This window comes from Beta vulgaris, chromosome 2, assembly GCF_026745355.1.
Source record: "Beta vulgaris subsp. vulgaris cultivar EL10 chromosome 2, EL10.2, whole genome shotgun sequence".
NCBI classification, from domain to species: Eukaryota; Viridiplantae; Streptophyta; class Magnoliopsida; order Caryophyllales; family Amaranthaceae; genus Beta; species Beta vulgaris.
This window is the reverse complement of record NC_079203.1, coordinates 34,022,446-34,044,647: the sequence shown is the minus strand read 5'-3', so window position 1 is coordinate 34,044,647 and position 22,202 is coordinate 34,022,446. Positions and strand designations below refer to the sequence as shown.

The following is a 22,202-nucleotide window of genomic DNA, read 5'->3' as shown; positions in this document are numbered from 1 at the left end:
GCATTATCTAAAACAACTTAAGCAACATCTTCTTTTTCTGAGGCAAGAAATCTTAGAAGTTCAAGAAAGTTACCTCTATTAGAAGAAGTTTCATTTTCCTTATGTCCACGAGCAGGCAAACCTTGAAGTAAAAGCCATTTCAAACATTTAATAGAAGCTTGTAATCGCTCTCGATATTTAATCTTGTTCTCCTCTGATTGGTCAGCAAAGAGAGATGGAAGGTTAGCCTTTTGATTTTCAAAATCTTTTAGAGATCTCACAGCCTTATTATGAGCACTCATATGCCCTGCAATATGTTTTTCGTATGCATTTGTTTTGTTCCAAGCTCTGAATCCTTCATTAATAAATGCATCTCCGCCAGGTTCGTTTGGTTCCTTGAACAAATAGCAAGGAAAACAAAAAGCTGCATCCTTTTCAATACTATACTTAAGCCATGATTTATACGTCTCAAACCATTTTTTGTTTAATCGACGATTTTTTTGCCCAAAAGGTCTGAAAGGGAACTCATGATTTTCAGGCTGATAAAGTTTTCTTCCGCCATAAACCCTCCGAACGTTATCTTTGTCATCTGGATGGAAATCAACAATTCTTTTTCTTTTCCCCGGATCTTGAGGAAGATCGGTAGCATCTACTTCAATCAATCTTTGTTGTTCGTTCGGGGCTTGAGTCTCATGATTTTGTGGATCATTATTAGTTTCTTGAGTCGATGGGTTATTAATTGATGGAGAAAGATTTGCTTGAGATCGATTGGAATTTGGTGTAGAGGGATTTCCAGATTTCGTGTTATTTCTTTTCGGAAAGAAACTAGTAATATCTCTTTGATCTTTCTCTTCATTCTGAAATTTATTTTATAACTTAAATAAAATCATAATTTATCAACAACTTTTAATAACAACGAGACAATAAAATAAAATCAAAATCATATAGGGAAGCTCTACAAGATGGCTTAATTTGTAGAATAGGAAATGATAATGACACTTCCTTATGGTTTCACAAATGGGTGGGAGAGGAAGAGCTAATAAAATGTGTGGTGCAAAAGATTTCGAATTACTTAGAACACTGGAGAGTTAGTAGAATAATTAGAAATGGCAAGTGGTGGGTAGATGATATTAAATCTCTCGAAAAATTTGACAAATTTCATTATCTCCACACCCATTCCTTCTAACATCAACAAAAAAGACAAGTTAGCTTGAGGGCCAAGAAATTCTAGAAAGTATGATATTAAAAGTGCTTATAGGATTATTTCTCCTCCTAATTGTTACTTTCACCATTCACTAATCAATTGGAAGAAGCTCTGGAAAAATGCCCTACCCTATAAATACACAATGTTATTGTGGCATCTTTGCCACCAAATACTTCCAGTTGGTGCTATTCTCAAAACTAAAATTCGTAACTTTAATTCAAAGGATGTATCGATAAGGAGGAGGATCATATGTATGTTTTTAGGGACTGTTACAATTCTAAGGCTATTTGGAACATGGTCTTAAATTCTAACAGAAATATTGAGCAACCTAACATGAAGGTGTTTATGAAAAGTGATTGAAATACTTGGATGTCACTTAACACTAGAGGTAATCAATATTGGGTGATGGTTTTTGGGGTAACTATTTAGCACGTCTAGAAAAATAAAAATGAGACGGTGTTCCAGCAGAAAATGAGGCATGGTTCTTATGTTTCTAATAGATTAACAATAGATTTGGTGGCCAACTTTAAACTCTTTTCAGGACAAGGGTAAGTAGCAGAGTACAGAAGCTGAATGTGTCAAATGGAGGCTACCTAGGGCTAGTTTTTATAAGATCAACTCAGATGGATGTTGGAAATCAACTAGTGAAGCTAGTGGAGGAGGGGTAATAAGAAAAGATAATGGCAGCTGGTTCTTGGGATATTCCTTTAAAACCCAAGCTAAGGATCCATCACATGCGGAACTCTTAGAGGTGAGAAAAGGAATTGAACTTGCGAAAGACTTTAGGCTACACAAAATTCAGGTTGAAATGGATGCCTTAATCATTCATCAATTGCTGAAGGAGGTGGAGGATAATGAAATGCATGAACTGGGGATGATAATACATGAGATAAAGGCTGCCATTGATGCCCATTTTAAAGCACGGTTTGTTCATGTCAAAAGAGAAGCAAATATGGTGGCTCACAAATTAGCAAAGTTTGGGCTGGAAATGAAGGGATGTTCAAGAATCCATGTGCTAACTCTAGAATATGTTAAGGAGGAGCTTGAAAAGGATCTTGTTGGTGCACAGGTTCAAGGAGAATAGTAGGTCTATCATGCTTTCGTTTGGGTTGCTGACTAATCGAGCTGAAATCTTAAATATGTTGACGATGTTTTTAAGTATGCTTTTGTCTATACTTTAAACATTTAAGAAATATAAGCCGCTAGCTCGGTCCAGCTCAATCCACCCGATCAAACCCATGACACGCAGAATGCAGTCCATGAATCGAAAAAGCCTCACATAGTCCGTCGTAGTCCGAGCAAACTGACCCATCATACCATCCCTCTCAACTAGTGCAACTCATGGCCGGGCTTGCGACTGGCGAGCCATCCCAGCTCGCTTCAGCCTGCGGTCTGGCCTACCCAAATCGCCTACACTTCAAACCTCCATCTTGTATTAATTGTGACACATTCTTGGTCACATATTTCTAAGATATAGATAAAGTGGGATATATGTTTTATTATGTTATTATAAAAGGTAGTAAGTATCTTTATATTATGAGTAAAAAATGTGGATCCTTTATTTGGGACTGCATGAGTGGGGTATTGGGGTCTGAGGTATGTATTATTGTATTGATATTTCATATTTTATAATAAAGGCGTAGAGTATAGTTATAGAGTCATAAATGATGAAATAATAATGGATTCATATTAATATAGACGACAGGATATATAAAAGTATTGCGATTTATATTAGAATGAGGGAGCATTATTAGTTTATTGGTAAATATTTGCATCTCCCAACTTTGAGATTTCACTTTAAAGATGGGGGTTGCCAACCAATTTATGGTTTATAAGCTTTTAAAGAATATGAAGAGTGCCAAATAAGCATATCATATGAACAAAAATAATATTAGTATTGAATAAAACTTTAAAATAGTTAAACAGATTTATAATTCATATTTAGGATAATAATAAGCTACAGTTTGACTTTATTTAATCTACCCAAAACTTATTGATGTTCTACTCTCTATATCGAAAAGAGCTCAAAATGTATTTTGAAATAAGATCCATATAACTTATGCTTATTTCTAATAAAATTAATTTGAAAATATTATCAAATCTAATTTGGCTATAAATAAATTATAGTAAAAGTATGAAGACATATATAAATTACATTAAGATATGATTATATTATTATAATACAATTATGATTTTCCAAATGCTTCTATAAACTTTCAATTACATGTGCTACAAAAGAAATATAAGTAATTAGTTAAGAAAATGTATTTTTTTTATTATTAGAAAATTAAGTCAGCCCAAGAGCTAACCCCTACAAGGCTACTAGCCTGTAGGAAACACCAACACATTGGTTGGTAAGGCATGCATAGCATGCTAAGGAAGTACCCCAGCATAATGCTGGGGGTACGGATCGAACCCCTGACCTTGGGGGCCAAGGGAGAGCGTTCTACCCACTTGAGCTAACTTATATCCTCTAGTTAAGAAAATGTATGGAATAATACCATCACATATATACTACATTTTTTTAATAATAATCAAGGTGGGCCTAGTTGGTGGAGGCCCTTCTTACACCCTTGTGTCAATGGTTTTTTTTCTTGCCCCTCTTAAAATGGAATTCCTTTTCTCCCTCATTTATATTAGGGTTCTTTAGCTTACAAGTACCTTTATTTTTAACTTGTTCATGACCGGAAAAGCTAGTGTAGACACTAAAAATTTATTAATTAGTGTTTTACATTAAAGTGAATTAATTACTATTGAGCTAAAATAAATATAATTAGTCTAGTTTAATTAATTTAACCTTAACTAAATAAAATATCCAAGTTAAATCAAACAAATATAATTTGAATTGTAAAATCTCCAGTCCATATCACTAGTCCAAATAAAATGGTCAAATGGCAAAGATAGAAAGACTTCAAAGTCATAAACTGGCCCAAGCCCATAAACTACCAAGTTCATGAATGGATCTTCATACCCTATAAATAGACCTCACCACCTTCGATTGAGGGTACCGGAAAATCATTATTCTGAAGGCTCATAAAAGTTCTCTTGGAATTCTCTCTACATACAATCAACAAGCACATCAAATTCGTGCCGACTATTCAGATGCACTCGAACGTATTTGATTGAAACTCAAGCTTTGTCATCCCTAATTTGAATACACCCAAACAAAACTCAAATTCAGGTTGGCATTGATAAAACATTATCCCACATTCAAACTCAGGTTGACATTGACAAAAATGCCACCCTACACTCAACTCCAGTCGACATCAACGTGTGTCACTCTCCGGCTACGGAACAAAGTTAGAGGACTTAATTTATTTTTATCATAAAACGTCTATAGATATTGTACTCAATACATTAATTAAAATAAAATTTCTTTGTTACCTTGTTTCGTGCCTTATATAATTTGACTCGAAATTTGTTATACAACTAGTAAAGTGAGCGAGATACTTAAATAATTTGTTACTATTATAATATTTTGCTCAAATTCTGGTGCTTGAGATGTTTGGCTAGAACTTTTTACTTGTCTATTCGTGTCCACTTTTATCCAAGTCTATGTCAATTCACTTATTATGACGAATTCGTATAAGTTTTTTTTTTTTGTTTTACAAGAACAAACCGGCAACAAAAAAACATCCTAGATAAGATTGCTATTTCTAGCTGCTACAACTAAATTATGACTATCTTGAACTAAATTCCTATCAATCTTCCTAATCTCACAAAACACAAACTTATTACATAAATCATATAGACCATAACTTTGTATTGGGTCAAAATGATTTGAGCCGGGTTAGATATAGAACGAGTCGATATCGATCATGTGTGTCATGAATTTCAAGCATATATACTTCGAGTTTGGAGTATTTGCAATTGGATAATTTATGATAGCCTTGCTTTTATCTTATTTTTCAAAAAAATGTTGAATGTACATGTGTCCACAAAGTGCAGATTTACCTCTACGTGTAAAAAAAATAGCACTTTTAGGACAAGAATAGTCCCAAAAGTGAAAAAAGTGGTGCACTTTTGCTTCCATGGTGTAAAGAGCAACACTTTTGATGAAGGAATAGTCACAAAAGTGAAAAAAAATATGAGGTGCTCAAAGTAATACAACAAGAGCCACATAAAACGCATAGGATGCAAAGGTAAATTTTTTCTTGGCCACAAGAAACTGAGCCTCAACTTGTTTCCTACATCTGTTTATGTACTCTAGAATCTTATATCTAAGAGCTCTAAATTCTTCTTTTGTTTTTATTTTTCTTTTTCTTTCCCCTTTTTTTCATCCACTTCTTCTAATCACTTTTTGCTTTCTGGAGTGAGGGATTCAACGAACAGATAAGGGAAGAAGGTAAGGGATTTTATGTCCCACAAATCATCTATTGCTGATCATTTTGTTCACTTTCTAAATGGTATATACCTGTACGTATGCATGGAAAAAATTTCTTCTGGATTGGCAATTGCAAAAAGTAAAATTGAGAGGTCAGAAAGAGCAAGAAGATATACGAATTATTACCTTCGTTCAAATATTGCTTGGTACATTATATTACTTCCTTGTTATTAAACCGAACTGAGCCCAGCACATCATGTTCTTAAGTTGACCTTAAATCCAGATACAGATATTCTTAGAGCATTGTCAATGGTGAAAAAAAAGTTCACCAAATTTTCCTCCTTACTCATGTTTTGCTCATTTTAGGAACAAAAATATCAACTTCATTCCACTCATTCTGAAATATGTTAATATGAATATCATTTTATAGAGGGAAATAAATTATGAATTTCGGTATAATTTTTTTTTTATATAAAAGAATTTTCCGGGAAATTCCATGAAAATTTCCACAAAATTTGCCAAAGTTGCCCAGGACATGTGGCAACTTGTCATTAGCTTGTTTTGTGTAGTTTAGGATGAACAATTTGTTTACATGGTGAACAATGAATAATTTGTTCATGTCATGAACAAATTATTATCACCAATGAAAGAGGAATTTTTTTGTTCACTCAAAAAAATTGCAATTTCATGAACAATTGTATCACCATTAACATTGTTCTTAGATATGACCCGATGACAAATTGATTTATTGTTATTAATGACCACATTCGAGACTATCCGAAACTCAAATTCGAATCAACTTATTATGACCCAACTTGACCTGTTGACCCTATATTATCTATACAAATATATTAAAAGGCGTTCCTATTAAAGGAACGGTGCCACGTGGCACTCTTCTCAAGATTTTAATACACATGCTTATAATCTCAATAAAAAATATTAACAATGTGTAGTTACTAGGATTCAAACACACAACTATTGAAATGAAATGTGAGAATTTAACCACTAATCCAATACACTTTCAATGCTTAACGTTTCAAAGTAAAACATAATAAAGTTTCATAATTATGTGTAATTATACATCATGTAGACAAGCTTTTTGATCTTTAACCCTCTTATTAAGTAATAACATTTGTTTACGCGAATCACATTGAAATTATTACTTTTATCCCCAATTCCTCAGAAGTTTTGTTTTTGAACAACTTATCATGCCATAATGTCCAATTTTTATTTTCGTACTAAAATATTTACGAAAAACTGATAGAATCAAATATGAAATTTATGAATAATATATTTAATAATTATAACTGACCCGCGACATCGCTCGGGGTAAAATACTAGTTTCTTATAAAAATATGTTGAGTATAAGTGGGTTATGTTATATGATTATAAACTTAAGAGCCGATTTGAACTTGAAAATTATGCCTCAAAACTAACTGAAATTCAGTATGACTCGTACCGACCTAAACACCTAAATTCGCAATTGATCTGCCCCAAATCTAGTTTGACCTAGAACGACTTCACCAGAATTTTGAACAAACAAGAAATGGACCTAACCGAAACCAACTTAAAAATTGAAATCCAACTCAAAAAGTAATATAAAATCTTACTTTTTTATTATATTAATTATTTTATTATTTAATTTATCTTTACTTTATAAACAATTAAAAACCCTTTATTATATTATTTTTATTTTGTCATTGTTTTATTCTTTGAATAATCTAATCTAGAATTTTTCTATATCATTCTAATTTAAGATTTAACAAAATTCGCCTAACCTGATTTGACTTTTTTTGGGCCTCCACTAGGAACTCCTTGGTAATCAAGAAGAATCATACTGGACCAGTATCTCTCGCATGTGTCCCACCCCAACTACACAGGTCAACGCTTGAGAGTAGTGGAATATAAAGGAATCCATACTCCCAAGCATAAGTAGGTAGTGGGTTCGAACTTGTGACCTCAGAGTTACAAGGTGAATTTTCCACCACCTCTACCAAACTAGCTTGGTTAACCTGATTTGACTTGGCCAGATCCAAATAAGCAAAACCATAAATCTAAACTCGGATGGATGTGACCCGACTACCAACCGAATCTCAAACGAACTAGAACTGAAAGAAAGGGAGATTGTTAAACATAGCCCCAAAATTTCTTAAAATTACTTAAAGACTACTTTTTAATTTACTATTTTACCCCTTATCTCTTTTCCACCGCCCACCACCCTTGCCACCACCTACCTCCCCCTGCAACCGCCACCTACTCCACCATCTCCCTCATAAAAATCGAATTTTTTTGGGGACCATGTGTGGAACGTCCAAGTAGGGACTTCGCCTCGTCTCCCAAAATAAATTCGATTTTTTACGGTGGAGGAGGTGGCGGTTGGGCTGGAGGTGACGGTGGGCTGGAGGTGATGGCAATCGGGGTGGTGCTGGCAGAAAGTGGTGGTTTGGGAAAAGAAAAAAAAGGAAAGGTAAAGTTGAAAACGTTTGATGGGTCTGGGACGATCTTAAGAAATTTTGGGCGATGTTTAACATTCCAAAAAGTAGGAGTGACCTTAATATGGATGACTCATTCATTTCTAGGAGTACCTTTTCAAAGCTGATAAGAATCTACACACTTATGTAGTTGAAGTTACTTTCAGTCTCAGATGACATGTTTTTACGAGCAAACACTAAGTGATAATCAATGTTAATAGATGTACACAAAATGAGAAAATAAATAACACCTTTATGTAATAAAACTAGTTTTTAGGCCCGGGCTATGCCCCGGGTAATCTTAATTTCATTTAATAGTATTTTACATTTATAACACTAAACATTATTTGGTTTAGTGGTTAAAACTTTAGTATATAAGCTTGATGTCATGCGATCAAATCTTATACTATGCATTTTCTAGCTTTTTATTATTGAATGTGGGGTACATGAAGTCAATACTTTAAGGGATTGCGCCACGTGGCACAGTTACTTATTGATGTACACCTTTTAATATATTAGTATAGATACATGTAATTGTATATGAGAATTGACAAGGACAACATTTATTTATTTAATACACTTTTTTTAAGTAAGATGAAGATAATTTGCAAGTGGGGGGAAGGAGGAGGGAGGAGGGAGGAGGGAGGAGGGAGGAGGAGGGGAGGGATTTGAGGATCTCACTTTGTAAGAGCAAAAATCTAATTTCTATCATAGGAGTGGAATGAGAGCCTTCAACCAACTACATCTAGTACAACAAACGTTCATGCTTTTTCTATTGCACTAAAGGATTAAAAGAATCTTACCATTGTATATGATTTTTGTTTTTTTTGATGGGAACCATTGTACAATATTGACTGATGACAATTAATGTATGAGTACATGCTTTGAAATATTTTTTCCTAAGATAAGGAAAAACATTGACAAGTTGGGGAATAAACGGGAGCCCAACTTGTCAAGTGAGAATCGATCCCAGGACCTCCTAGAACTAGAAGGAAAGCTCTAACCACTAGGCTATCCCTCACTCTCATGTACATCCTTTAAATAGGATCTTGTTATTTACTGCTGGTATTTACTAATCACCACCCGTGTTACACATTTTGTGTTTTTTTTTTTACCTCAGACTTACAAAAATGTAAGAAGTTACTTAACCGAACCTATTTTTTGTCTTCACCATGTATAACTGACCATTTCTTCCAAACGAAAAAAAATTGGTTCCACAATGGAGGAACCGATTTTTTTCGGTTCTACCGTGGTGGAACCAAAAAATTCAGTCGGTTCCACAATAGTAGAACCGAAAAGTCATTCTGATTTTTTTTTTTGAAATTGCAGAGAATGAGAGGACAAAGAGGAAGAAGGCTACACGGAAGGAGGCCTACCGGGGGAACTTGCTGAGGGTTAGGGTGGTGCGGGGGAGGTTACGGGGGGCGTTGGGCTGCGCATGTGGGGAATACAGGGGCATAGGGAGGATGGGGGTTTTGGGTTTGGAGGGTGGGTGACAACAACAGGGGTTGGTAGGTCTACGGGATAGGGGGTTGGAGGATAGGGTGTGCTGGCAGTAGGGGATGGACGGGGATCGGGGTTGCGTCTGCTGGTGGTGGAGGGTGGTGGTTAGGTGGTGGTGGGTATGGAGGAAGAAAAAGTAAAGGAGAGAGGAAAAAGATATCGTAGATATACGAGCAATATACGATAAATAGGGGGGCTAATAGCATGGATGTTTAGGCATCTGAGTGGGGGCTCTATACGAGGACAGCATAGAAAATTTCTTCTTATCTATTAAAAAATAGTGCGGATGTTTAAATACTTTATTTATTCTACAAGGGATTTCTAATTTACTTTTTTAACGTCAAATTTTGCTCTTTTTGACCATATAGACTATCATTATTTTTAGACATCGTATTAAAACTTAATTCAAAATATTAATGATACAAAAATTCATTTTAAAAATAGTAAAAAAAAACAACAAATGAGCTATCTTATGAATGCGGAGGGAATATGAGTATAAATTAGATGTGAAGATAGTGAGTTCATAATGAAAAAACTTTTAAGGGGGTTTTTGGTTCAAATAAATAAGGTATGATATATAGGTTTAGAATGACTAAAACCTATACTTAGTATTTGTTTGCAAAATTTTGAATTTCTAAACCCATATCTCAAACCTATAAGGTATGGGGTTTACCAAACCTTCAGGTGTAAAAATAAATGAAAAAATTCATTTCGAGATAAATCCAAACACATGGAATTAAGTATCAAGTTCCAACCCTATACCATCGCGGTTTCATTCCTTTTTCCAAACCTATACCACTTCGTGATCCAAACGCCCCTGAAGGCATTTGTAAATATTAAGTTGAATCAAGTTCGCCAAACTGATAACAACGCTTTGGGTGAAAGGTCGTTGAATAGGGCGACAAAGCGACCAACAGCATAGGATCCCATTTTTGAGGGCCCAGAAAGTCTTAAATTAAATGCTTGTTCTAGTCATATTGTTTAATCCTAAGCTTTTTTTGTCAAAATTAAAATATTTTAACAATGACATGTTTTATTTAATACATTATTTATAATTTTACAATATATGCATAACAATTTTATATTTAGGGCCTAACTTTATAATGAGCACAAGAGACTCAAAATTTTAAAGACGATCAGAGAAAGTAACAGTTTTTACAACTCTTTTGGTAGGAGGGACTAGGACTGCTTATCGGTCGAGCCGAACACAAACTGTGGCTTGCTTGGCTTGTGTTCGTTTAAGTTTATTCGAACTCGAGTCGAGCTTGCAGCTTAACGAGCCGAACTTTGTTTGAGCCGAGCTTTGACCAAATTTAAACGAGTCGAGCTCGAACTGTTCACGAACAGGCTTGACTCTTCGTCACCCTTAGTTTTTACATGTTTTCTTTGTTTTTCCTTTTTTTAATTATTTGATATTTATAGGTTTTCTTTTAGACAATGAAATTATTAACTTATTATTGTGTGATATCTAGGTTAGTATATTTGTGTATATATATAAATATATTATTATTCTATATAAAAGTATAATCGAGCCTGTTCACGAGCTTTCTAGTCGAGTTCTGCCTAGCTCAGCTCGACTCGTTAAAGTCTCGAGCCGAGCCTGAATTTGAGTCGAACCAGCACGAGTCGAGCTTTAACCAAGTCGATCTCGAACTGTTCGCGAACAAGACAGGCTCATTAACACCTCTAGGAGGGACTCCCATCTAGCAATCATATGAACAACAGTAGAGGAACTGAAAATTTCACATTGTGAGCTTAACGACATCTATTTCATCACATTCCACGATAGCCTATATTGATCAATATATACTTTTCGAGAACCTTTCAACTCATGGAATAATAATGGTGATTAACTCATATGTATCCAGAATCATTTTTATCAATTTAGGATAAATCATCTGACAATACAACATCGTGAACGGTGTATTGAGAAATTAGGCAATTAGTCAATTAATAACATCAAAAAGAGCGGTGATTGCCGAATGGGTTGTTCGAATTAAGTTTAGATAGAGTGACTTGAGTCGTTTTAAATTTATCTTGATTATGAATCTAGTTTGGATCATGTCGGGTCTATAGTTTGGGTCTATGGGATTCCGGTCAAGTCAGATTTTAAATCTGGTCAATTTTAAGTTTGGTCAAAATGTTTGTTTTAAATTTAATATAAAAAAAAATTAGATTAGATTATTAATTTTTTTTTTTTTAAAAAAGATAACTACTTGAACATAAAATAACACTAGATTAAATAATCAGTCGTAAATTAAAGAAGAAATAAAATTATGTTTTGCGAAAATACAATTATTATTAAAAATTTAAATTTTCTATTATTTGAGATGAACATCTTCAATGTTCGAATCGATTTCGGGTCATGTCCATTTAATCATGGATCAGGTTAGCTTTGAATCAAGCAATTTTGGGACAAGTTAGTATTGACTTTAGTTGATTCGAGTTAACCTCTGGGCCAACCTTTTTGGATCTGAATCAAGTATCGAGTCAGATAAATTAACTAAGATTATTTAGACTCGATTAGCTTTACTAGGTCTAAACATTAGTACCTCACCACCGTTTATATAGATAAAAGCAATAACTCATGATTGACTCCTTTGGCATGCAAGATTTTAAATATATAAATCAATCAAGGGAGTCTTATTCCCCGTCAAGAATTTCTCATTGATCTAATCACAATGTTGTTTGTCTAATAACATTACTAGAATTACTAGTAGAGAGATTGTTTAAATGGTGAAATCAAAAGCATACAAGATGGTGCATCCTATAACTAGGTCAGTGATTTTTTTATCATGAAACTCAACTAAATTTCAATCAACAATCATTTTACTAGCATTAATCTCCATTACTAGCCTCTTCATTTTAACCCTACTTTCCCCAAAACTAGAATTTAAGTTCAACAAGATTAAGGCAGTTACATCACCTTTTTTAGCATTGGAAAAAAGAGTAACAAAAGAATTTTGCTACAAAATTTAATTTATAAAAAAATCAAATTAAGATCTATCTATTCATATAAATTTACTTACAACGTTTATTCATATAAATATTGATATTTAATCTATTTATTGAACCTGCAACTTGGAAGTTCTTTTGCATGTTTAGGTTGTTCACTTACAGTGAATCTAATATAATACTTTGACGCATGAATATATGATGGATTACTTAAGTATAAAACCATCGCATAAGTGTTCGTTAAAGTTTTATAATTTTGAATTTATTTCTTATCCTTTTTAAGCCAATTCATTTGTTCTAAATTGCACATTGGTGTAACATCTACATGTCCTGATGTTACTAATAAAAATATTTAGCACCATAATAGTATAATAAACTCAATTTTAAAAGATATTTTTGGTGTTGTGGTATATCCAAAAAGTTAGGATGGTGTCGATAAAGAGTATAAGAGGTTGTGTGTTTTGCATGTTTTCTGTTATGTTTTATAGTTGCAACTACAACTACGACATTTAATATGACGATTGTTATAGCTCTAGTAGATGTTATATTATAATTCCTTATATTCTCTATAAATATATTTCAATGAATTTAGACTATATCTTTTATTAGTTTTAAGGTTTTAAATAAAAAAAATTATAAGTTTGACTAGTTTAAACAAAAAGATTTAAAAGTTAAGTATTGACTTTATTTTATTTGATATTTTAATTATTAAAGGTTAGCTTAATTAATTAAAATAGTTCTCTAATCCTAAGAAAAAACACCAAATCTATAAATTGGGTCCACCAAATCTATAAATTGGGTCCTAAAGCCAAAATTTTCCCTACCTTTACATCTGTTATAAAACCCTAATTTTTTTTGTATTTTTTGCTCTATCTCTCCCTTAAGTGTCATCTTTTCCGCGCATCGGTTCCTGTACAGTCGCCACCCACCTGCCGACCATCTTCACGAGCATTGTTGCTGCACCGGACACATGTTCCTAAAACTTCATCCATTTCCTTCCTTCCTCTTTCTTTAATTTAGGCTATGTTTAGTTCACCTAAAATTTTCTGATCTGAACTTATTTTTTCTGATCTGATCTGATCTGAACTTATTTTTTCTAATTACAAGATCTTATCTTTTAGATTTTTCTCAATATATAAGAAAAAATATAGTCATGTGGGGTCTTGTTTGATTCGTCTCAATGAGCACTTTATTGATATTAAATTATTATAATTTTTACTAATATGTAATGAAAGATATAATGATTTTTAAATATAAGCATGATCTGAATTGATCTGATCTGAACTTATTTTTTCTGATCTGATCTGATCAGATCTGATTAGATCTGAAATAAGCAAAAATAAGGTGAACTGAACATAGCCTTACTTTAGATTTTCTTATTTAATTACTTTAATTATTTTAATTATTTATTAATTCAATCAATTAATTATTGTTAGTTTACGTTAATTAATTTAATTCTAGATTTGATAATTATAATAGTTAATCATAATTACCAAATTATTTTAGTTTACAGTTATGATTTTAGATTTAAGTGATTTATAAGGTGGAAATTCATACTATATATATAAGAATTGCATATTTAATATTCAGTTTTATGGAGATTGAAGGAGTTTCTAAATATTGTTTAGTTGTTAAAGATTTATTGTGCATAGTATATTGACTTTGTGACGTTAATTGTAGGAATATTGGAGTTTATTATTTATAAATCATGTGATTGGGTTAATAATATTATTGTATGTTTTTTATTTAATAATTTTCTGTTATATCATTTTTATTACTCTTTTATGATGTAGTCTTCAATGAGTAAAGGGAAGGTTATGTCTTTATGACATTAGTTTAATTGTCGATTTATTCAACAGAGTTTTAATGGAATTTGAAAGTAGATTAAATGGGTGTCATGATCATTTTTATTAATTAAAGATGAAAGAGGTTATGTATATTTTTGTGTATTCTTTGAGTTAATTATTGATGGTCTAATATTGATTAAACTATTAATTAATTAGGTAAAAAGAGGATAAACAATAAAATTATAGATTAGTGTACATCCAGAGTATTACATAAGGTGAGTTGGAGCTTATGGTAGTATCCTGTGAGTGTTTCTCAGAGCCGAATGATCAACATGTCATTTTCTCTAGTCAATATTTCATAAAGTTTTTATAGCTTACTGTAAGGCTCATGTCATGTCTTATAAGACGTTTAGGTTGGATCAACTCGCTCATTGCATACTCAAAACTAGACTAAAAATTAAATGAGTCAAGTTATGAGTTTAGAGTTAAGAGTTGTCGTATTGATATTGTCAATCTGACTTCCATATTTATAGTTTATTATTTTGTAATATCATGTAATGATTTAATGTATGTTCTTAGCATGTATGTACTAGTGTTGCTAATTGTGTGTTTTATGTTTCGATCGTGGTTTGTGCCTTATCTATCGTATGACGACCCATTTTTACTTTGCTATTGTTTGGCGAGCAATCATTGGTCTCAATTGGTCATACAACTGTTTTAAAGTCGGAGATCGTGATGCATCTGGAGAATGAAGAGTTTAATTATCTGCTCTTGTTGATTTATTTTATTTATTTGGTTATTGGGTTAGATTGAAAGATTTTAGAAGTTGTGATTTGTTTTGTGGAAATTTGAATTTAATTATGGATTTGCTTTCTATGTCCTTAAATGATTATAGTTTGTAATAAAGTAGAAGTTGACTTCATTTATGTAAAAAGTATTTGTATATATATTTTCCGTTGCAGACTTCTTAATAAACCTAAATGTTTTCATACGCGATGATAATATTTTAATAATTATCTAATATTTCATAAAAAAGTACTTTTAAATATAATGCATATTTAAGTGTCATTGTTAGTGACGTATTTGCAGTTGTACACTTGGTATAGATATTTGATCGATAGGATACGTGAAGGTTCTAAGTAGTGCATTAGTGAGCAAGATAATGGGTGTATTGTGATGTTGGAGACAGTAGTTTCATTGCAAACTTTTCAAGGATGTAGCACCTGATTATACTTTGGTTATCGTTTAATATTGGACTAATGAGAGAATAAGGGAGGTAAAAAGTGAAGGTAGAAAAGGAAGCAAATTAAAATGTTGTGAAAGTATTGGGTCAGACCGTCTGACGAATTGTTTACCGTCAGACGGGCTGAGCCCAATACATCTTCTCTCTCGCAACAACACCACTCTCGTCTCTCTGCTTCACTTTCCTCACTCGCTTCTTGCCTTCTTCTTCTTCACACAAGTGGTCTGCAACATCTATCCAAATGTAATTGCAGTTGTCTTCCGGGACCTTTTTTTTGAAAAATTGCGAATGGACTGTCGAAATATTAAAGTAAGAGATACAGTGGAAGGTATAGAGGAAGATAATGTTTTGGAGAGAATGAATAATTTTCTCATTGATAGTTTACGCATATATATACATGCTATGGAGGTTTACAAATGTTAGCTATACTTTAGGAAAAAAGAAATACAATGCTGAGTACAGGAAGCTATGATAAGAAAACTGCAATGAAGGCTTACCTGATCAAGAGTTGCTCGTTCTGATCGCATAGACATACCCAACACCCTTTGATCTGAATATAAGCCAATAATCAGACAAGAGTGAGATACGGTCCAATGTAGACGTAAATAAAATGCTAACAGAAGGAACAGAGATGGAGAGAAATCAGCAGATCCCGCAGGTTAGTGTTTTGTTTTTCAGTTGGACTTTGTTTTGTTTCAGTTGGACTTTGTTTTGTTTCAGTTGGACTTTCTTTTCTTTCAGTTGGACTTTCTTTTCTTTCAGTTGGACCAACTGAAAGAAATAATGGACCAACTGAAAGAAATAATGGACTAACTGAAACAAAATGAAGACTACCTGAAGAAAAATGTAGACTACCTGAAAAAGAATAAAGACCAACTGAAACCCAAGTAAGTCTAACTGAAGCACAAAAACCCACTGAAAAACAAAGAAGACTAACTGAAAACAAAATGAAGACTACCTGAAAAAAAATTGGAACCACCTGAAAAAAAATGAAGACTACCTGAAAAAAAATTGGAACCACCTAAAAGTCGTCCGACCAAGATTATGGTCGGACGAGTCCGACACAATACGTTCTCTAAAATGTTTTGATATTGATCTACTTAACATATTGACTTATCTTATGTGTAAAAAGTTGCATCTTGAATATGGGTTTGGAGTTATTATGATAATATTGTTGGTGATGATAATGCAATACTTCTAATGATAATTCAATAATGATCCTCATTCCTCCATATATTAATGGTATTGATGGTGGATTGAGGATTATCCCATTTCGAAAACTTGAAGTTATTTTGTCTAGCGGGACAGTTCTTTCCATTGTGAATAATGTAAGTATTTACTCGGTATCTTTTTAGTTGTCCAATTTATTTATTATTAAATTATTTTTATCTTACTATGTGGTTAATGTATGGTATTCAATTAGTTGTTTCTATACATGTTAGTTGTGAGGTGGTATTGATCATGAAAAATGTTAAAGCACATATAACCTTTCAAAACAACACAAAGTATCCCATATTGATAAGAGATGAGAGTGTTAATCACTTTAAAGACTAAGTGCTACTCCTTTTATTGTTATATGGTTATAAGATGGAACATCCTTAGTGTTGTGAAGTGGACTCTCTTTTCTTGAAATGAGTGTGGCCCAGACACATATTCAACATGGTATCAGATTCAGGCCTACAACTGGGGCTGTTAAATTTACTCTACGCCAATTGAAAAAGAGATCTTACATGTGAGGGAGAGTGTTAAAGCTATGATGTATGTATAGCATACAACACTTGTGAGTGTCCAACATTGACAAAGAAGAGAGATGAGTTTACTTTATAAGCAAATGGACAAATCCCCTTATAGCCATATGGTTTCAAGGTGTAACCTCTTTTAGTCTTATGAAGTGGACTCTATTTTTTTATGAGATGGGTTTGGCTCAGGCCCATATTTGACATGGTATTAGAGCGGGCCCACGACTTGAACCTTGGATCGTTCTGGCCCAAAGTAAAAATGGCGCTTGTGAGGGAGAGTAGCCAAAAAAATGTGTCTTTGACCAATTAAACATAGCAACTGAATTAAAAAAGGTACCTCACATGCAAGGGGGAGTATTGAAGCATAACCTTCCAAAACGAGACATGTGAGTATCCCACATTAATAAAAAAAAAGGGAGAGTTAATCACTTTATAAGACTAAGGGACTGCTCCCTTATTGCCATATGGTTTTACGGTGGAACCTCCTAAGTCTTGTGAAGTGAACTCTCTCTCCTTATGATTGATGCGGCGAAGCCCATATTTACGAAAAAAGGATTTGGAAAATGTCATAGACTTTCACAAGGTTTGACTTGATGCTCTAAAAGATAAGCTTAATGTTATCAAGATAAGTGTTTATATTGAGATCTTATTTTTCTTTCTATTGTCTCTCACAATCTGTTTTTGAGTGACACTCATGTGTAATTATAAATGACAAAATAGTATATATTGTTCTTCCTCTTCAGAAATTACCTAGTGGTTTGGCTAGTTGTGGTGTGCATCTAGGAAGGTCGGAAAGATGGTGTTAGTGTTATTGTGGAACCTAGATCGCTTGACCTTTTGAAGGATTGTGAGGTCCAAAGAGTACTAGTTCAACAAGTTGTTAGCAAAGTCCATTCAAATGTGGTCATAATTTAAAAGTTTTATTATGTTTTGAAGAATTTTATGCTTAAGGGTTGAATGACATGTCAGGTTTCATGCAGTTTTTTGTAATGTCGATATGACTTTTCATGAAATGTAATCGAAGCTTACTTCAAAATAATATCTTTATGAACGTACTAAGATATTGGTGGTTTTTTACTAGTTGATGATGAATTTTTATTGAATTTTAAGCTAATAAGTAGTGTATGCTTTTAATTAGTTGCCATTATTTTTACTAAATTTACATATATTCGGGGTAAATCTTAAAAGAGAGATTGGGTTGCAAATACCTCCAAAATAAAGTAGTTTCTTAAATTTCAAACTATTATTTTTTGTAGTAAAAAGATTATTGGTACATTATAAATCATATAGATTTGGTTGTTGTATTTTTTTTTTTTTTTTTTAAAGATAGGTAAGTTGAATTCTATTGCAAAAAAGGGGGAAGAAATTGGGTATTCTTCTTAGAAAGAGTGAGAATCCATATCATTACCTCTAAGATTGGAGTTGATGCCCATACATATAGGGCGACTATCACATGATGCTCGATTCGGTTGTTGCATTGTCGACAGCTTATGTTATGCAACAAAGTTTTGTCAGCGAACAACAATTCATAATTACCTAACAACAAATTTATAATTACTTTTATATATCTTGTTTGGTCGCGTGATCTATTTTCTTTACTATACTATATTGGTTTTTCTTTTTTTGGAATTTTTTGTATTAATATTCCTTTTTTATTCAATTAAGATATCTTTAATTACATATAAGTAAAAAGTTCATATTATGAAAATAAATATGCTTAAGACAAATCAAATAGTAACACACATAATTATACTTCATCTTATACATTTGCGAGAGAATATAAGATAAGGTTGGTGTTGTAGCCTGGAAATCAGTGGCTCTCCAAGAAACACGTGGATCCATCTAGAGCTTCGACGTGTCTCTTATCTAAAAGAAAAGTACAGGGAAAAAAGGATGCTTGAAGTACTGATTTCCACTAAAGGAAAGTACCAGCCACTTTTTTGGCCTAACATAATATCTGGGCACAAATCTCAAAAATCGGTTGTATATGATTGGTTGACATGTACTTCCCAATCATTTTCCGCCACATGTCTAGCTCTGATTGCCTAGCCAATCAGGTGCCCTTAAATTAGGGTGACCTCAAAGTACAACAATCAGACTCCAAACACTATAAATAGTCTTTGAAATTAGGAGAAAGTTACCTTTTTGAGCAGTGTGTACTATTACTCTGTGAAAACTCTCTATCACTTTCTCTCTAATCTCTATCTCTACTTTTCCTTATTACTCTTGATACTTGATTAAGCTTTGGAGGGGGAGCCACCATCCGAATCTCCAGGGTGAGTCCCTTTTTTGCAGGTTCGGGAACGAATCTCAGGTTCGGAATTATCAGACTAGGACATCATTGCACAAATCTCCATTGAAGAACCTAAAGGTGATCATGGGTCGGGCCGTGGCAAAAAAAATTGCCCATTGATCGGGCCGGGCCAAAATTTTGTGCCCAAAGCCCGCTATTTCGGGCTAAAATTAACAGGCTTTTCGGGCCAAAATCGGGTCGGACCAAGAAATAGACTAAAAAGTCATTTTTGCCTTGCCTAGAGCCCGCCCAAAATCAAAAAAAATTCGGGTCGGGACGAAAAATTTAACCCAAAATCAGGTCGGGCCGGGCCAAAATAATCAGCTCTGGAAGAACCTGTTGAGGGATAACAATATAATTACTAGTCAAACACTACGTAAAAGTTGGTAATAAGTAGTGATTACTATGCAAAATTTCAAATATGCATGTCTTCAGAAACGGGAAAAAATATATTAGTTACAATTGACATTACAAAACTCGTTAATCTCTACTCCCTCTGTTTCCTAAAGATCTTCCCTCTTTCCGTTTAAGAGTGTTTCCAAAAGATCTTCCCTCTTTTGCTTTATTTCTTATTTGGCAAAACAAATTTCCCTATTTACCCTCTCATGTCACTATCATATGGTCCACCATTACATTATTAATTCAATTTTACTCCCTTTCTCTCTCCTACTTTAACCCCTTTTTATTTGTTTATTTATCTTAACCCCTTTCTCTCTCCTACTTTACTCACACCATGCCCACACAACTTGATTTTCCTTGGTATCTGTAGGAACAGTAAGTGGGAAGATCTTTAGGAAACGGAGGGAGTATTATATAAGGGAAGGGGGGAGCTATGGTGTCTTCGAATGAAGAGACTGTTTTACCCCCTTCTCTTTCTAAATTACCAATTCATTTACATACGAAAAAGGCTTCAACAAAAATACTGAAAATAAAATTGTAACAATCACTCACAAGTCAATTAATATCATAGAATTGCATAATTTACATAATAAAAATCACTTAAATGAGGAAACTTTACAAAACTAAAAAATTCACTTACAAACTACAACCAATACACTACAACGTCATTGGTACTATGAATTCAGCTCTAGATGTATGAATGAGGCTATGAATTGGATTGGGATTCAATGGGGAGGTAAACCTATTCTACAAATGTGTAGGTGGATCAGGAGGAGATATACAGGATCTAAGTTCAAGAGGAAAGTCTGTCTTGCTATTCTGGCTGCTGTGGTGTACTCTATTTGGCAAAACAGAAATCGAGCCTACTGGGACAATGTCATTGGTACTGTTGCTCATACCATGACAGAACTAAAATTCAATATCAAGAATCGAATTATGCAGATTATAGGGACCAATGTTAGTGAAGCTGATAAATGTTGGCTTGAAGAATTGTAAGCTCTGGGTCTGTCCAGAAGCAGTAATGAATTAAGGGTTATTCTCTTAATTGTAGGTTGTATGTGTGATTGGGCTTAATAATAAACTTTAATTACCAAAAAAAAAAAAAATACACTACAACATCAATATATACTCACAAAAATATTCACAGAAGTTTGACTTGAAATCAAAGTGTCCACTTTCTTCGCAATTTATGAAGTAATGTACTTAATTCAAAAATCAACTAAAAAATTATAATATTAGAAATCATAAAGAAATTCAATAAAATTTCTATTTTGTTCATAGAATTTAACTTTGAAAAGTAAAAAAAACAAAAAAGACTGGTGAGAGACTTAAGTGATGGAGACTAAACCAATCAAATTTTGCAACTAAAAACAATTATACTTCATATGTCTAATGTTCAAATTATGACTCTTACTTATCTCGAATAGAACCGAAGTTCATTCTAGAAAGAAATCGAAGCACGCATCGAGTGCAAAAAATGCTAGTTATATTACTAAGTACCCTCAAATTTAAGACACAATGTCTTAAAAAAGACAGTCTCACGTTAGTCTTAACGTGAGACCTGACCAGCCCAAGAGATATACCCCCTCTGTTTCATTTTAATCTACACACTTACACTTTTCACGCATGCCAATGTAAAACTTTGGGGACATATATCTTTAGTTTTGTATTTGTAAAAATTATAAAAAGTACATATTAATAAAATACATACTAAGACGAATCTAACAAGATCCCACATGACTATGTTTTTATTCACGTATAAATCACAAACGAGGGTCAAAGTGCAATTTGTGAATAGTGTAAAATGTCAAAGTGTGTAGATTAATATGAAACGGAGGGAGTATATTTTTAGAATACGGACCGTGTCTCACAAATTCTCACGATAATATTTTGGCAAATTAGTTAATATTTTGACGAATTAGTTAAGTATTTTAGCACAATAGTTTACAGCTGGTAATCTTTATGCAGACTTCCATGGTTTTTTAGTTTACATTTTTAATACATTAGTGAGTGTTGTTCTATAATTAGTTAAGATTAATTGAGCATTATTTTTGTTTCTAATATAAATGAAGAAACAACTTTTTGTACAAATCTAAAATGTCAAATACAAAAGACAACCTGAAAAAATAACTTAAAACAACCTAGCATTTGGAGTAATTATTGTACCAATTTCAGTTTCGTTCTTGGAATTTTTTTTTTAGCCTTCTCAAAATGACTTTTCTTTCTTGTACTTCTTCTCTTTGTTTTTGAACCATATGGGTATAAAATAACCAATGTAGTTGTACTTGATGAGCATCGTTCTTCT

At 33.1% G+C, this 22,202-nt stretch overlaps 1 protein-coding gene across 1 annotated transcript; it reads right to left on the bottom strand.

The window, feature by feature from the left end:
- Positions 1–17: 17 nt before the first annotated feature.
- LOC125494828 (uncharacterized) lies at positions 18–18,683 on the bottom strand. Its single transcript, XM_048638660.1, has 3 exons — positions 18,614–18,683; positions 15,964–16,016; positions 18–836 (listed from the first exon to the last, which is right to left on the bottom strand). Exons 1-3 carry the CDS (start codon positions 18,681–18,683, stop codon positions 18–20), a joined length of 942 nt encoding a protein of 313 aa, XP_048494617.1.
- Positions 18,684–22,202: the final 3,519 nt, after the last annotated feature.

Excerpts from the sequence above, each read along its gene's own strand:
- LOC125494828 (XM_048638660.1), bottom strand. The coding sequence starts at position 18,683 with ATGCAACAACCGAATCGAGCATCATGTGATAGTCGCCCTATATGTATG. Across the intron at positions 16,017-18,613 it reads CATCAACTCCAATCTTAGAG|ATCAAAGGGTGTTGGGTATG; the intron begins GTAATGATATGG and ends GCTTATATTCAG. Across the intron at positions 837-15,963 it reads AACGAGCAACTCTTGATCAG|AATGAAGAGAAAGATCAAAG; the intron begins GTAAGCCTTCAT and ends AATAAATTTCAG.